The following is a 17,158-nucleotide window of genomic DNA, read 5'->3' on the forward strand; positions in this document are numbered from 1 at the left end:
CTGACACGTGCGATGTAGCAGTGTGTACTGACACATGTGATGTAGCAGTCTGTACTGACACATGTGATGTAGCAGTGTGTACTGACACGTGTGATGTAGCAATCTGTACTGACACGTGTGAGGGTGTGTGCAGAGTGAGATCAAGCAGCTGGCGGCAGAGAACGAAGAGCTGAAATCCACAATGAAGGTGGAGAAGGAACGACTGCATGCCCTGGAGGCTGCTATGGAGGAGCTGCACAGGAGAGGTACACAACAATACAAAAACAGTTCATTTTTTTAACCACACCATGGTACATTCATACCAGAATTCAGTTTTGGCAGACAGGTATATTTGGATGGCAAATGAACTAGACTTTCAGGGAACCATAATGAAAATCCCCCCCCCCCCCCCCCCCCCCCCCCCCCCGTACCCCCCACACCAGGGTATGGTCACCTTAACGTCGAAGACATTCACCCCCCTCCCCAAAACAGACTGTGCTCTGGAAAAGGTAGATGTTTGCTGTAGAATAGGTGGTCCAATGAATACAATGCTTCCAGGAAAAGGACAAAAATGCATGAAAGTACAATGCTGCACATGGGACGTCCACTTATCATCTCATCCCATTGACTAGCACCCAGTCCACCACTGAAGGTCCAGTGGAGGAGGTTTGGGGGGTTGGGTGTCGGACTTGAACCTGTGAACACTAGCTTTGCAGTCAGTGCACCATGCGACAAGGCCCCACAGCTGTGGTAAGTGCCGGTAAGTGCACCATGCGACAAAGCCCCACAGCTGTGGTAAGTTCTTGTCAGTGCACCATGCGACAAGGCCCCACAGCTGTGGTAAGTTCTTGTCAGTGCACCATGCGACAAGGCCCCACAGCTGTGGTAAGTGTCGGTAAGTGCACCATGCGACAAGGCCACACAGCTGTGGTAAGTTCTTGTCAGTGCAGCATGCAACAAGGCCCCACAGCTGTGGTAAGTTCTTGTCAGTGCAGCATGCAACAAGGCCCCACAGCTGTGGTAAGTTCCAGTCAGTGCAGCATGCAACAAGGCCCCACAGCTGTGGTAAGTTCTGGTCAATGCACCGTGCAACAAGGCCCCACAGCTGTGGTAAGTTCGGCCAGTGCACCATGCGACAAGGACCCACAGCTGTGGTAAGTTCTGGTCAATGCACCGTGCAACAAGGCCCCACAGCTGTGGTAATCCGCCTCACCTGTGGTGACGTGCAGGTGTGACCGAGGGCACAGAGGTGCAGGTGACCAACGCAGACATCCTGTCCATTTCCAAGAAGCTGACCATGCTGGAGATGAAGGAGCTCAATGAGCGGCAGAGGGCGGAGCATGCCGTGCGCATGTACGAACAACAGCGCCACCTGTTGTCCGACCTGGAGGCACGCAACAAGGATCTGGAGGACAAGTTTGCCGAGGTGAGCCAGCTCTGAGGCCAGGGAGCGTGTAAACACATAACACAGGTTTTGCTGAATGTTAAGAGTGGAGCCAGGGAGACATGTAGACACAACTGTTGTGCTGTAGTGGACGTGGAGCTAGGGAATCATGTAGAGACTGAGGTTTTGCTGAAGTGAGTCGTGAATGTAGTGAATATGTGGACATATAAAAGAAAGGTTTGGCTGAAGTGAGTGTGGTGGTGACAGGGAACATGGACACACATAACACAGAGGTTTGGCTGAAATGAGTGTGGTTGTGCCAGTGAACATGTGGACACATAACACAAAGGTTTTGGCTGAAGTAAGTGTAGTGCCAGGGAACATGGACACACATAGCACAAAGGTTTGGATGAAGTGAGTATGGTGCCAGGAAACATGGACACACATAACACAGAGGTTTTGGCTGAAGTAAGTGTAGTGCCAGGGAACATGGACACACATAACACAAAGGTTTGGATGAAGTGAGTATGGTGCCAGGAAACATGGACACACATAACACAAATGTTTGGATGAGGTGAGTGTGGTGTCAGGGAACATGGACACACATAACACAAAGGTTTGGCTTAAGTGAGTGTGGTGCCAGGAAACATGGACAAACATAACACAAAGGTTTGGATGAAGTGAGTGTGATGCCAGGAAACATGGACGCACATAACACAAAGGTTTAGCTAAAGTGAGTGTGGTGGTGACAGGGAACATGTGGACACATAACACAGAGGTTTTGGCTGAAGTAAGTGTAGTGCCAGGGAACATGGACATACATAACACAAAGGTTTGGGTGAAGTGAGTGGTGGCGGTACCAGGGTACATGTAGACACATAGCACAAAGGTTTGGCTGAAGTGAGTGTGGTGGTGACAGGAAACGTGTAGACACATTGCACAAAAGTTTACCGAGGGCAAGCTTTGAGGCCAGGAATATGTAGACACATAAGACAGACATTTATTGAGATGACTGGTGAGGGCAGGGAATGTGTGAACACATGACATCGACATTTGCCCAGGACAGAGGAAAGTACAACTGGTGCAGACTGATATGAGAGGAACTTGTGCCTTTCCTTAAGTGCTTACACACACACACTCACACACACACACACAGAGTAACAGAAGGTACAGAGTCAGATATGTCAGACCTTGTTGTTGATTCCTAGTTTCCGTCTCCGATTGGCTCCATATCGATGTTCGTTCTTAGTTGAAACATATAAATCTTGCTAAAAATTCATGGAACTAGCCAGAGTACTTTGCAATGTTTTCTGTTTCTTCTTGGCACTTCTGGTCACGTCTTTATCCACACTGTTGCACGAAAGGGAGGTGTCCAACGCACTTGAACCAGAGACAGTAGAAACTGCAGTCGTCTGTCTTCATTTCCAGTGATGTTGACCCATCAAACTCAAACGCCGTAAATTTGCACAAACCTGGCTTCACAGTTGTTGAAAAAGTCCAGCATTGTGGATGGGTGATGTTTCCACTGCTCGGATGAGACATGTTGGTTGATAAAACCATACATAATTTGCAAAAATAATTATTTCTTTTAGAGCTCCAGAAAAATGTTTCTGCCTCCAACCGTTAACAGTGCTCATTCTCACATATGATATGTTGTGATGCCTTGCTCAAGTTGGTTGTGAATGTACTGTGTGTGATTATGATCAGTGTTTGGCATTGTTATTTACATCTCACCACACCTGATGTAATGATGTACTGATCATTGTGTGCAGATCACACAGATGAATCTTGAAATGCAGAAAACAGAGCGAGATCTACGTGACGAGCTGTCCAGTATGTAGTGGTGCTCAGCTGTTGTGTTGTGTCACTGTGTTATTATGTGTGTGATGTGATGTGGGTGGGTGTGTGTGTTTGGAGGGGGGAGTGTGTTTATGTTATTCGTGTGTGTAGGACTGAATGCATGTGTGTGTGATATGTGTTTGTGATGTGCATGTAATGTGTGTATGATGTATATGTGTGTGTGTAATGAGTAAATGCGTATGAGTGATGTATGTGTGTGTGATGTGTATGAGCTTGTGTGTAATGTGTGCAAACACATTTCAGGCTATGAATTGTCATCTGCACAATGCTCAGATCCTGTACTGTCACCCTGACCATCCTGCAATGAGAAAGAGAGAGAGGCTGAAATTGAAATCGAAATCGAAACTTTTTTATTGAGGGTAAAGGAATAGGCACTTGTCTTTCTGTTTTCATCCTACCCTTGTGATTAAAAACAAAACAAACAAAAAAACCTGTATAAACTAATCTAGGAAATACAAAAGAAAAAAAAAGTGGGAAAAAAATACATACACATCACATGGCAACAACAAGAACAAATAAATGGCATTGAAAATACACAGTTTTCCACAAAATAACATAGTATGCATGAAGGAGAGAGGGAAGGAAGAAGGTAAGGAAGGAACAGATACAAAGAAGGAGAGAGAGGAAAAACTGTTGAGAGATAGAGAGGGGAGGGGGTGGGGGAAGGAGATAGGCACATAGACAAGGATGTTGAAATACATTTGTTTTTCAGATATTGAGAATACATTTGTTTTTCAGTCTCAGTAATTTCAAGTATTCATAGACCTTTGCTCTGACATTAGATGTTTATGATATTGTCTTTTGAAGACACTGAGACTGGAGTTTATATTAAATGTAGATGAAATAGTATTCCATAAATACCCACCAGAGTTTGTGAGACTTGTTTTATAAAGATCAATTCTTGGCCAAGGCAAGGTTATTTTATGTGTGTGACAGTGACTATTTACTGGAAGATTACTTATGAGAGAGGGTGGGGCATAACCTGATAATATTTTTAACATGAATATGGCTTTATTATATTTGAGTTTGAATTTCATTGGCAATATATCAAGCTCTATGTAATCAGAAACAGATAAAGAGGAAGATTTTAGAAAAAAAAAACTAATTTAAGAGCATGCCAATGAAGATTTAGGAGTGATTTTAGGATGCTGAGCTACATGTTGAGGGCTTTTACACCATTTACCCGGAAATTCTTCATGAAATGGTTCAGTGTCAATCTGCAAACTGTCTATCAGTAACAGCTAGGAATCTGGGTCCTTGTCTGTGACTGTCTGTGTCTGTGTTGATCCATCTGTCTGCCTGTCCCTCTCATCTCTCTTTTGCTCTTGCATTGAATTTTGCAGCTGCTGAGGTTGTGAGTGTTGAACACAGCTGTGGTCAAAGCATCGTTTTATGCTGGTTGTGGTCAAGTGGCTTACCTTTTTCAGTAGTTTGCAGACCACTGCTTAATTTCATAATGGCTGAGCTGACTAGATATTGGTCTGTTCCCCTGAAGACACTGTGACTTCACTGTGGTCAGTGTGATGTGTAGATGGTGGTCTGTTCCCCTGAAGACACTGTCACTTCACTGTGGTCAGTGTGATGTGTAGATGGTGGTCTGTTCCCCTGAAGACACTGTCACTTCACCGTGGCCAGTGTGATCCACGCTGTACTGAACTTGTCTTCTCTGTGACCCTGCAGATTCTGTGACCAAGGCTGTCAGCGATGCAGATCGTAAAAGGATTTCAGAACTGGAGGAGATGGAACTGTCCCTTCGCAATGAGATCTCCAAGCTGAAGGTACGCTGGATGCTGTCGGTCAGCGTGTTGTGTTTGTCTTTAGTACTGTACTGTACTGTACCTTACTGTGGTGTACTGTGCTGTGCTGTGCTGTACTGTGCTTTGCTGTAATGTACTGTGCTGTGCTGTGCTGTAATCAGGTTTGAAATCATATTGACACCATTCCTTTCATTGTTTCAGTTTCAAAGTGTCAAGGTGTGTGAACTGATTGACATGTGCCACAGCACATCTGCTTTAAACCAGCCTGGTTTGAAATCAGTTTGACACAGATCCTTTCATCGTTTCAGTTTGAAGGAGTTGTCAGTGTGTGTGCATTGATCGATGTATACCACACCACAACTGCTTTACAAAAATAAAAAATAAAAGGACAGGTGTCAGCGTGTGTGCATTGATGGATGTATACTGCACCACACCTGTTTTAAAGAAAAAGAATTGAAAGGACAGGTGTCAAGGTGTGTGCATTGATCGCTGTATGCTGCACTACATCTGTTTTACAGAAAAAGAAATAAAGGACAGGTGTCAAGGTGTGTGCATTGATGTATACTACACCACCTTGGTTTACAGAAAAAGAAATAAAGGACAGGTGTCAAGGTGTGTGCATTGATCGATGTATGCTGCACTACATCTGTTTTACAGAAAAAGAAATAAAAGGACAGGTGTCAAGGTGTGTGCATTGATCGATGTATGCTGCACCACATCTGTTTTACAGAAAAAGAAATGAAAGGACAGGTGTCAAGGTGTGTGCATTGATCAATGTATACTACACCACATCTGTTTTACAGAAAGAGAAATAAAAGGACAGGTGTCAAGGTGTGTGTACTGATCGATGTATACTGCACCACACCTGTTTTACAGAAAAAGAAATAAAAGGACAGGTGTCAAGGTGTGTGCATTGATCGATGTATACTGCACCACACCTGTTTTACAGAAAAAGAAATTAAAGGACAGGTGTCAAGGTGTGTGCATTGATCGATGTATACTGCACCACTTTGGTTTACAGAAAAAGAAATTAAAGGACAGGTGTCAAGGTGTGTGCATTGATCGATGTATACTACACCACACCTGTTTTACAGAAAGAGAAATAAAAGGACCAGATGCCTGATCTAGGCATGAAGGCGACACACTGGTCAGACCTTGATCCTTTCATAGATGTCAGCCATTCTGTTGTTGCTTAGATTGGTCAAAGGCTGATAAGTCATCAATAGATTGATGAGATCCTTTCATAGATGTCAGCCATTATATTGTTGCTGTGATTGGTCAAAGGCTGATAAGTCATCAATAGATTGATGAGATCCTTTCATAGATGTCAGCCATTCTGTTGTTGCTTAGATTGGTCAAAGGCTGATAAGTCATCAATAGATTGATGAGATCCTTTCATAGATGAGATCCTTTCATGGATGTCAGCCATTATGTTGTTGCTGTGATTGGTCAAAGGCTGATAAGACATTAATAGATTGATGAGATCCTTATATAGATATGAACCTTTATATTGTTGCAGTGATTGGTCAAAGGCTGGTAACACATCAGTAGAGGGATGAATGATGGTTTCAAGAAATTTCAGACATTGTGATTTTGAGAAGAATTTTGATTTGTCCAAAAAACAAACAAACAAACAAAAAACAATGTAAAACCCCACAGAAGGCACATGAATGAATATCAGCTGATGAAAAGACCGTCCATCAGAGCAGAGTGACAAAGCACAGCTTTCAGCAGACCAGCTGAAGACCGTGCTGCGTTCACTGTGTGCAGGACATCACTGACGTGGCTTCCACCCAGGTTCGAACCCTGGAGGTCCAGCACGTGTCCCACGAAAAGGAGAACAAGTCCCTGCGCCAGCAGCTGCTGGACTTCCAGGTGCAGAGTGATGAGAAGACCATCATCGGTGAGTGTTCTCTGCCCTTGACTGACTGGCCATGAGAAGACCATAATAATAATAATAATAATAATAAATAATAATGGTACTTATATAGCGCTGAATCTTGTGCAGAGACAAATCTAAGCGCTTTCACACCAGTCATTCTCACGCACACATAACTCTAAAACTGGAGAAACTAAAGACAAGGAAGAGGCAGGGAAGGGAGGCTATTTTGGGAAGAGGTGGGTTTTAAGGCCAGACTTGAAAGAGCTGAGTGTGGAGACTTGACGAAGCGAAAGAGGAAGTTCATTCCAGTTGCAAGGTCCAGAGACAGAGAAAGAACGGCGGCCAACTGTCGAGAGTTTGAATCTGGGTATGCGTAAGTGGAGTGGTTCCGAAGCTGATCGTAGTCAGCGAGATGGAGTGTAGAGGTGAAGGCAGCCACAGAGATAGGAAGGGACTGATTTGTGAATACATTTGTAGTATAGAGTGCTGATCTTGTACTTTATTCGGTGTGAGACAGGGAGCCAGTGGAGATGTTGCAAAAGAGGAGTGATGTGCTCAGATCTTTTCTTTCTGAGGACGAGTCGGGCAGCAGAATTTTGTATGCGCTGAAGGGACTGAATGGGCGAAGCAGGCAAACCAGACAGTAGAGAGTTACAGTAGTCAAGGCAAGAGAGAATGAGAGAAACGACAAGTCTAGATGTTGCATCAGTGGACAGATATTTCTAGATGGAACTGATGCGCCGCAGTTGACAGTAGCAGGATTGACATGTCCAATTGATAAATGTTTGCATGGACAGTGTGTTGTCAAGGACAACGCTGAGGTTCCTGACTGAACTGGACAGAGGGATGGATGTACTGCCAAGTTTGATTGTATTAGTTGGAATGGAAGAGACCATCATTGGTGAGTGTTCTCTGCCCTTGACTGACTGGCCATGAGAAGACCATCATCAGTGAGTGTTCTCTGCCCTTGACTGACTGGCCATGAGAAGACCATCATCAGTGAGTGTTCTCTGCTCTTGACTGACTGACCATGAGAAGACCATCATCAGTGAGTGTTCTCTGCTCTTGACTGACTGACCGTGAGAAGACCATGATCGGTGAGTGTTCTGTGCTCTTGACTGACTGGCCATGAGAAGACCATCATTGGTGAGTGTTCTCTGCTGCCCTTGAGGCCATGAGAAGACCATCATCGGTGAGTGTTCTCTGCCCTTGACTGACTGGCCGTGAGAAGACCATTGGTGAGTGTTCTCTGCTGCCCTTGACTGACTGGCCATGAGAAGACCATCATTGGTGAGTGTTCTCTGCCCTTGACTGACTGGCCGTGAGAAGACCATCATTGGTGAGTGTTCTCTGCCCTTGACTGACTGGCCATGAGAAGACCATCATTGGTGAGTGTTCTGTGCTGCCCTTGACTGACTGGCCATGAGAAGACCATCATTGGTGAGTGTTCTCTGCCCTTGACTGACTGGCAACTGTGGCCCTCTCTTTTCTCAGTGAGAGATGGCTCCCAAGTGTGTTGTGTATTTGACTGTGTGTGTGTAGTTCACTGTGAACAGTGGGTGTGGAGGGGATCGCTCTGTTGTGTGCTGGACTGTTCCTACAGTGTTTGTTTGAGCAGGATTAGGTCAGTCAGGTTACTGCCCCCAACCTTGGAGTCTGAAGCTGTCTTGAGAATTGTCCATGGAAACCAAAAAAAAAGTTGTCATTACAATGCTATCCTCATACAAGTAACATGAATATTTACTGGCTTTTGCAGAGTTTAACAGATGTAACCTTAGGGGTTATTAGGGATGGTCAGGTCAACTGAGGTCTGTTTCTGGTCAGGCCTGTTTGTAATCAGGTCTGTTTAGAAGAGAGAAGACAAATAGAAACAGAGAAGTCAGAACACGCAAAGTAGATCATCACAGAGAGCAGAGACATAGAAACAGAGAAGTCAGAACACTCAGAGTAGTTCATCACAGAGAGCAGAGACATAGAAACAGAGAAGTCAGAACACTCAAAGTAGATCATCACAGAGAGCAGAGACATAGAAACAGAGAAGTCAGAACACTCAAAGTAGTTCATCACAGAGAGCAGAGACATAGAAACAGAGAAGTCAGAACACTCAAAGTAGTTCATCACAGAGAGCAGAGACATAGAAACAGAGAAGTCAGAACACTCAGAGTAGTTCATCACAGAGAGCAGAGACATAGAAACAGAGAAGTCAGAACACACAAAGTAGATCATCACAGAGAGCAGAGACGTAGAAACAGAGAAGTCAGAACACTCTAAGTAAACTTTCACTAAGACACGGGAACTGAAGAAAAGGGGTCTGAACTGAAACAGACTGGCTGCACACACACACACACACACACACACACACATACACATACACACTCACTTACACACTTACACACATACACACACACACTCACAGACACACACACACACACACACTCTCTCTCTCTCTCTCTCTCTCTCTCTCTCTCTCTCTCTCTCTCTCTCTCTCTCCTATATTTTTTTTTCATTGATGGCTTGATGTAAAAAAAGCAATTCTTGCTTATTCAATTTACCATCATGGAAAAAAAAATATTGACTTGACTAGACACACACAGTGTGGTGAGAGTCCTGTCACCTACCTCCTTTCCCATCCAGTGGAGTGATGGCCTAGAGGTAACGCGTCCGCCTTGGAAGCGAGAGAATCTGAGCGCGCTGGTTCGAATCACAGCTCAGCCGCCGATATTTTCTCCCCCTCCACTAGGCCTTGAGTAGTGGTCTGGACGCTAGTCATTCGGATGAGACGATAAACCGAGGTCGCGTGTGCAGCACGCACTTAGCGCACGTAAAAGAACCCACGGCAACAAAGGGTTATTCCTGGCAAAATTCTGTAGAAAAATCCACATCAATAGGAAAAACAAATAAAACTGCACGCAGGAAAAATACAAAAAAATGGGTGGCGCTGTAGTATAGTGACGCGCTCTCCCTGGGGAGAGCAGCCCGAATTTCACACAGATAAATCTGTTGTGATAAAAAGAAATACAAAATACAAAAAAATACAAAATACAATAAATCCGCCAGGAAAGCACTTCACACACACACACACACACACACACACACATACACACACACACACAACACACAACACACACACACACACACACACACAAAGAGTGCAGTATGGTTGCTGTGCCCCTTGGGGTCCCCAGGCAAGCTGCACCGCACGATGGTCCAGCTCCAGATCAGTGAGAGCACGGCCGTCAAACAGCTGGAGGCCAGCCGCAAGAGGGTGACCCAGCTGGAAGCCACAGTGCTGCGTCTGGAGCACAAGGTGGACACCAAGGAGCAGTCCCTCTTCCACTGCCGCCACCAGACTCAGTCCAAAGTGCGCTACCTCAAACGCAGCCTACAGGTCAGTGCCAGCACGCACGCACGCACGCAGGCGCATGCATACACTCATGCACGCACACACACACACACCAGTGGTGGTTGATGGAGGAGCGAGGTTAATGGAATGAGGGATGGTGGGGTGTGGTGGGGCGGGGGGGGTTAATTGAATGACACTGGATGCAGTATGACACTGAGTGCAGTATGACATGGGGTGCAGGTATGATATGGGGTGCAGTATGACACTGGGTGCAGGTATGACATGGTGTGCAGTATGACACTGGGTGCAGTATGACATGGGATGCAGTGTGACATGGGGTGCAGTATGACACTGGGTGCAGTATGACATGGAGTGCAGTATGACATGGGGTGCAGTATGACACTGGGTGCAGTATGATATGGGGTGCAGTATGACACTGGGTGCAGAATGACATGGGGTGCAGTATGACACTGGGTGCAGTATGACATAGGGTGCAGTATGACATGGGGTGCAGTATGACACTGGGTGCAGTATGACATGTGGTGCAGAATGACACTGGGTGCGGTATGACACTGGGTGCAGTATGACATGGGGTGCAGTGTGACACTGGGTGCAGTATGACATGGGGTGCAGTATGACACTGGGTGCAGTATGACATGGGGTGCCGTATGACACTGGGTGCAGAATGACACTGGGTAGAGTGTGACACTGGGTGCAGTATGACATTGGGTGCAGTATGACACTGGGTTCAGTATGACATGGGATGCAGTATGACACTGGGTGCAGTATGACATGGGGTGCAGAATGACACTGGGTGCAGTATGACATGGGATGCAGTATGACACTGGGTGCAGTATGACATGGGGTGCAGAATGATAAGGGGTGCAGTGTGACACTGGGTGTGGTATGACACGGGGTGCAGGTATGACATGGGGTGCAGTATGACATGGGGTGCAGAATGACATGGGGTGCAGAATGACGCTGGGTGCAGCTGTGTAACGCTGTGCTGTGTGTTGCAGGAGGTGCGGCTGCAGTTTGCGGGGGCGGTGCCGCTGTCCCGACAGGAGAAGTTCTCCAGCAGCATGCTGCAGCTACAGCAGGACAAGGCCAGGCTGGAAGTGGAGCTCAGAGAGGTGACTGCTGCCTTCTGTGTCTTGTGTCCAGCTGTGTCCTGCTGGGATGGGATGTGATGTGATGTGTCGTGCTGTGTCATGCAGTGCTGTGATGTATGGTATTGTGTTATGCTGTGTCCTGCTCGGATGGGATGGGATGTGATGTGTCGTGCTGTGTCATGCAGTGCTGTGATGTGATGTATGGTATTGTGTCATGCTGTGTCCTGCTGGGATGGGATGGGATGTGTCATGCTGTGTCATGCTGTGCTGTGATGTGATGTATGGTATTGTGTTATGTTGTGTCCTGTTGGGATGGGATGGGATGGGATGTGTCATGCTGTGTCATGCTGTGCTGTGATGTGATGTATTGTGTTATGTTGTGTCCTGTTGGGATGGGGTGGGATGGGATGGGATGTGATGTGTCGTGCTGTGTCATGCTGTGCTGAGATGTATGGTATTGTGTTAAGTTTTATTGTGCTGTGTTGTATTCTGTTGTGAGTTATGTTGTATTGTGCTATGTTGTATTGTGTTGTGTTGTATTCTGTTACGTTATATCGTATTGTGCTGTGTTGTAATGTGTGTTATTATGTTGAGTTATATTGTGCTGTAGTGTGTGATGTTGTGTTGTACTGTTCTGTGTTGTTTTGTATCATATTATGTTTTGTATCATATTATGTTGTTTTGTGTTGTATTATGTTTTGTAGTATTGTGTTGTATCATGTTATATTGTGTTGCGTTGTATTGTATCATACTGTTTTGTATTTTGTTGCATTTTGTTTTGTTGTATTGTGTTGTATTGTTTAGCATTTCAGTGTGTTGTATCATATTACATTGTTTTGTATCACATTGTGTTGTGCTGTATTATGTTGAATTGTATTATAGGGCATTGCATTGTATTGTAGTGAAGTGTGTTATGGTGTGTTGTATCAGTGTGTAGCCAGGAGAGTGTTGGCTGTACAGGTGTGGTGTGTCATGGTGTGTTGTGTCAGTGTGTAGTCAGGAGAGTGTTGACTGTACAGGCATGGTGTGTTATGGTGTGCTGTATCAGTGTGTAGCCAGGAGAGTGTCAGTTGTACAGGTGTGGTGTGTTACGGTGTGTTGTATCAGTGTAGCCAGGAGAGTGTTGGTTGTACAGGTGTGGTGTGTTACGGTGTGTTGTATCAGTGTGTAGCCAGGAGAGTGTTGGTTGTACAGGTGTGGTGTGTTATGGTGTGTTGTATCAGTGTAGCCAGGAGAGTGTTGGCTGTACAGGTGGGGTGTGTCATGGTGTGTTGTATCAGTGTAGCCAGGTGAGTGTTGGCTGTACAGGTGTGGTGTGTTATGGTGTGTTGTATCAGTGTAGCCAGGAGAGTGTTGGTTGTACAGGTGTGGTGTGTCATGGTGTGTTGTATCAGTGTGTAGCCAGGAGAGTGTTGGCTGTACAGGTGTGGTGTGTTAAGGTGTGTTGTATCAGTGTGTAGCCAGGAGAGTGTTGGCTGTACAGGTGGGGTGTGTTACGGTGTGTTGTATCAGTGTAGCCAGGAGAGTGTTGGCTGTACAGGTGTGGTGTGTTACGGTGTGTTGTATCAGTGTGTAGCCAGGAGAGTGTCGGTTGTACAGGTGTGGTGTGTTACGGTGTGTTGTATCAGTGTAGCCAGGAGAGTGTCGGTTGTACAGGTGCGGAAGCAGCGTGAGGAGACGGAAGACAAAGTGGCGGAGCTGTCCCTGCAGAGGCAGAGTCTGGAGGAGCTCATCTCCACCCTCAAGGACGGCCGTGGGGCGGCCAAGGTGGCCGAGTGGCACTCCAAGATGGACGCCGTACGTCTGGAGGAGCTCAAACAGCGACGCAACAACGCCAAGCTCCATCAACAGGTGGGTGGTCACCAGGCCGTCACTGCTTCCGCTTGTTCCCTTGTGCTTCTTCACTTCTCTTCCTGTCTTCATCATGACCAGTGCTGTCATTGTACATGTCTTCATCATGACCAGTGCTGTCATTGTACATGTCTTCATCATGACCAGTGCTGTCATTGTACATGTCTTCACCATGACGAGTGCTGTCATTGTACATGTTTTCTTCTCTCCCTGTCTTCATCATGACCAGTGCTGTCATTGTACATGTTTTCTTCTCTCCCTGTCTTCATCATGACCAGTGCTGTCATTGTACATGTCTTCATCATGACCAGTGCTGTCATTGCCTGGGAAAGTTAGGGCCCAGGCCTCTATTCAGAAATTAGGTGTGAGAAATTAAGATTATTGTTATTATTATTATCAATATTATCATTATCATCGTCATTGTCATCACAGTGTGAATGATATCATGGTGGTTTGCTGCTGATCACACACACAGTGTGAATGATATCATGGTGGTTTGCTGTTGATCACACACAGTGTAAATGATATGGTGGTTTGCTGCTGATTACACCTACAGTGTAAATTATATCATGATGGTTTGCTGCAGATAACACACACACATTGTGAATGATATCATGGTGGTTTGCTGCAGATCAAATACTTGGAGGAGATCATCCGCTCTCACGAGGTCAGCATTTCGGAACTGGAGGCAGACAATGTTCGTCTACTGAAGGTTGGTACCAGCCTGTGTGAACATGTTTCCCACTTGGACAGGTAGTAGTATATTTTGTTCACATATGTTGTGTAAACCTCTGTGTGTGTGTGTGTGTGTGTGTGTGTGTGTGTGTGCAAAGCCTGTTGAATGGGTTTATGTGACGTTCAAGCTTCTGCTTCCATTTCTTTCTTTCTTTCTTTTTTTTAATACAGTAGATGTTGTGTAGCGTGTATGGTTCTGTGCAAACACCCGGACACCTTGAAACTAAAACTGTGTGTATGTGCTTGTGTGCATGTGTGTACTTTTCATTTCGTTTATTTATTTATAGTGTGTTCATCTAAGATAATGATATAAGAATGTGTGTACTTGTGTGTATGTGAGTGTGTGTGTGTGTGTGTGCACATGTGTGTGTGCATGCATGTGTGTGTCTGCATGTGGGTGTGGGTGTGTGCATGCATGTGTGTGTGTGTGTGCTGTGTTAGTGACAGCTGTGGTGTGGTGTACAGGAGAATGAGATTGAGTAAAAAGATTGAAGCAATGAGTTTTTATTGTACGTTTTTACCCTTGGCTTCAAGTAGAAGCTAAAGTGGTGATAGCCTTCAGATGGCTTTAGTAGTCGGTGAGGCTGTATGCACCATGATTTGATTTGAGGAGAATGAGGAGTGTTAGTGACAGCTGTGGTGTGCAGGAGAATGAGGAGTGTTAGTGATAGCTGTGGTGTGCAGGAGAATGAGGAGTGTTAGTGACAGCTGTGGTGTGCAGGAGAATTGAGGAGTGTCAGTGACAGCTGTGGTGTGGTGTGCAGGAGAATGAGGCGTGTTAGTGACAGCTGTGGTGTGGTGTGCAGGAGTTTGAGGAGTGTCAGTGACAGCTGTGGTGTGGTGTGCAGAAGAATGAACAGTGTCAGTGACAGGTGTGGTGTGGTGTGCAGAAGAATGAACAGTGTCAGTGACAGGTGTGGTGTGGTGTGCAGGAGAATGAAGAGTGTCAGTGACAGCTGTGGTGTGGTGTGCAGGAGAATGAGGCATGTTAGTGACAGCTGTGGTGTGGTGTGCAGGAGAATGAGGAGTGTTAGTGACAGCTGTGGTGTGCAGGAGTTTGAGGAGTGTCAGTGACAGCTGTGGTGTGGTGTGCAGGAGTTTGAGGAGTGTCAGTGACAGCTGTGGTGTGGTGTGCAGGAGAATGAGGAGTGTCAGTGACAGCTGTGGTGTGGTGTGCAGGAGAATGAGGAGTCATAGTGACAGCTGTGGTGTGGTGTGCAGGAGAATGAGGAGTGTCAGTGACAGGTGTGGTGTGGTGTGCAGGAGAATGAGGAGTGTCAGTGACAGGTGTGGTGTGGTGTGCAGGAGAATGAGGAGTGTCAGTGACAGGTGTGGTGTGGTGTGCAGGAGAATGAGGAGTGTCAGTGACAGCTGTGGTGTGGTGTGCAGGAGAATGAGGAGTCATAGTGACAGCTGTGGTGTGGTGTGCAGGAGAATGAAGAGTGTCAGTGACAGGTGTGGTGTGGTGTGCAGGAGAATGAGGAGTGTCAGTGACAGGTGTGGTGTGGTGTGCAGGAGAATGAGGAGTGTCAGTGACAGCTGTGGTGTGGTGTGCAGGAGAATGAGGAGTGTCAGTGACAGCTGTGGTGTGGTGTGCAGGAGTTTGAGGAGCGCCAGATGCGGTGGGAGCAGAGGGAAAGTGAGCTGGAGAGAAACATTGTGACCATGGAGAGACAGACTGCAGAGATCACCGGCGCTGCTGCCAGGGTAACCCTCCCCCCTCCCCCACCCTCCTGTCTGCCTGTCTGTCTGTCTGTGGACAGAGCACTAGCATTGCTGTCTCCTTCTGTTGTGTCTGTATTGATGTGTGGTTTCTATTGATGTCCATGTTGATGTCTGTTGATGTGTGATTTGTGTTGATGTCTGTTGATGTATGAATTTTGTTGATGTCTGTTGATAGTGGTTTGTGTTGATGACTGTTTTGATGTGTGGATTGTGTTGATGACTGTTTTGATGCGTGGTTTGTGTTGATGTCTGTTTTGATGTGTGATTTTTGTTGATGTGTGGGTTGTGTTGATGTCTCTTGATGTGTGGTTTGTGTTGATGTCTCTTGATGTGTGGTTTGATGTGTGGTTTGTGTTGATGTCTGTGTTTATGTGTGGTTTGTGTCGATGTCCATGACATAGGTTTCAATCTGTCATGTCTTGTTCTTTTTTTCAGGGGTATTGGTTTTCACCTGCACAAGTGATTTTGGTTTTCTATTTTTGGGGGGTTGGGTTGGCTGGTGTAACCCTTATGTATGTGAGTGGTGTGTTGGTAGCTTGGTTGATGTGACATGGTGGTGTGTGTGAGTGGTGTGTTGGTAGCCTGGTTGAGGTGACGTGGTGGTGTGTGTGAGTGGTGTGTTGGTAGCTTGGTTGATGTGACATGGTGGTGTGTGTGAATGGTGTGTTGGTAGCTTGGTTGAGGTGACGTGGTGGTGTGTGTGAGTGGTTTGTTGGTAGCTTGGTTGATGTGACGTGGTGGAATATGTGAGTGGTTTGTTGGTAGCTTGGTTGATGTGACGTGGTGGTGTGTGTGAGTGGTGTGTTGGTTGCCTGGTTGAGGTGATGTGGTGGTGTGTGTGAGTGGTGTGTTGGTAGCTTGGTTGATGTGACGTGGTGGTGTGTGTGAGTGGTGTGTTGGTTGCCTGGTTGAGGTGATGTGGTGGTGTGTGTGAGTGGTGTGTTGGTAGCTTGGTTGATGTGACATGGTGGTGTGTGTGAATGGTGTGTTGGTAGCTTGGTTGATGTGACATGGTGGTGTGTGTGAATGGTGTGTTGGTAGCCTGGTTGATGTGACATGGTGGTGTGTGTGAATGGTGTGTTGGTAGCCTGGTTGATGTGACATGGTGGTGTGCGTGAGTGGTTTGTTGGTAGCTTGGTTGATGTGACATTGTGATGTGTGTGAGTGGTTTGTTGGTAGCCTGGTTGATGTGACATGGTGGTGTGTGTGAGTGGTTTGTTGGTAGCCTGGTTAAGGTGACGTGGTGGAGTGTGTGAGTGGTTTGTTGGTAGCTTGGTTGATGTGACATTGTGATGTGTGTGAGTGGTTTGTTGGTAGCCTGGTTGATGTGACATGGTGGTGTGTGTGAGTGGTGTGTTGGTAGCCTGGTTGAGGTGACGTGGTGGAGTGTGTGAGTCGTTTGTTGGTAGCCTGGTTGAGGTGACGTGGTGGAGTGTGTGAGTGGTGTGTTGGTAGCCTGGTTGATGTGACATTGTGGTGTGTGTGAGTGGTTTGTTGGTAGCTTGGTTGATGTGACATGGTGGTGTGTGT

At 46.2% G+C, this 17,158-nt stretch overlaps 1 protein-coding gene across 2 annotated transcripts in view; it reads left to right on the top strand.

The window, feature by feature from the left end:
* The window catches only part of LOC143297729 (centrosomal protein of 290 kDa-like), a 123,787-nt gene that overhangs the window by 51,880 nt on the left and 54,749 nt on the right, over positions 1-17,158 (top strand). For both annotated transcript variants that reach the window (XM_076610165.1, XM_076610166.1), the window contains exons 27-36: positions 134-245; positions 1,209-1,405; positions 3,136-3,196; positions 4,904-5,001; positions 6,751-6,883; positions 10,048-10,250; positions 11,225-11,338; positions 12,974-13,168; positions 13,800-13,880; positions 15,503-15,610. In XM_076610165.1, the coding sequence (XP_076466280.1) occupies positions 134-245; positions 1,209-1,405; positions 3,136-3,196; positions 4,904-5,001; positions 6,751-6,883; positions 10,048-10,250; positions 11,225-11,338; positions 12,974-13,168; positions 13,800-13,880; positions 15,503-15,610 (1,302 nt within the window). The remainder of the gene's footprint in view (positions 1-133; positions 246-1,208; positions 1,406-3,135; positions 3,197-4,903; positions 5,002-6,750; positions 6,884-10,047; positions 10,251-11,224; positions 11,339-12,973; positions 13,169-13,799; positions 13,881-15,502; positions 15,611-17,158) is intronic.

The sequence above is a fragment of the Babylonia areolata genome, chromosome 23, assembly GCF_041734735.1.
Source record: "Babylonia areolata isolate BAREFJ2019XMU chromosome 23, ASM4173473v1, whole genome shotgun sequence".
NCBI lineage: Eukaryota > Metazoa > Mollusca > Gastropoda > Neogastropoda > Buccinidae > Babylonia > Babylonia areolata.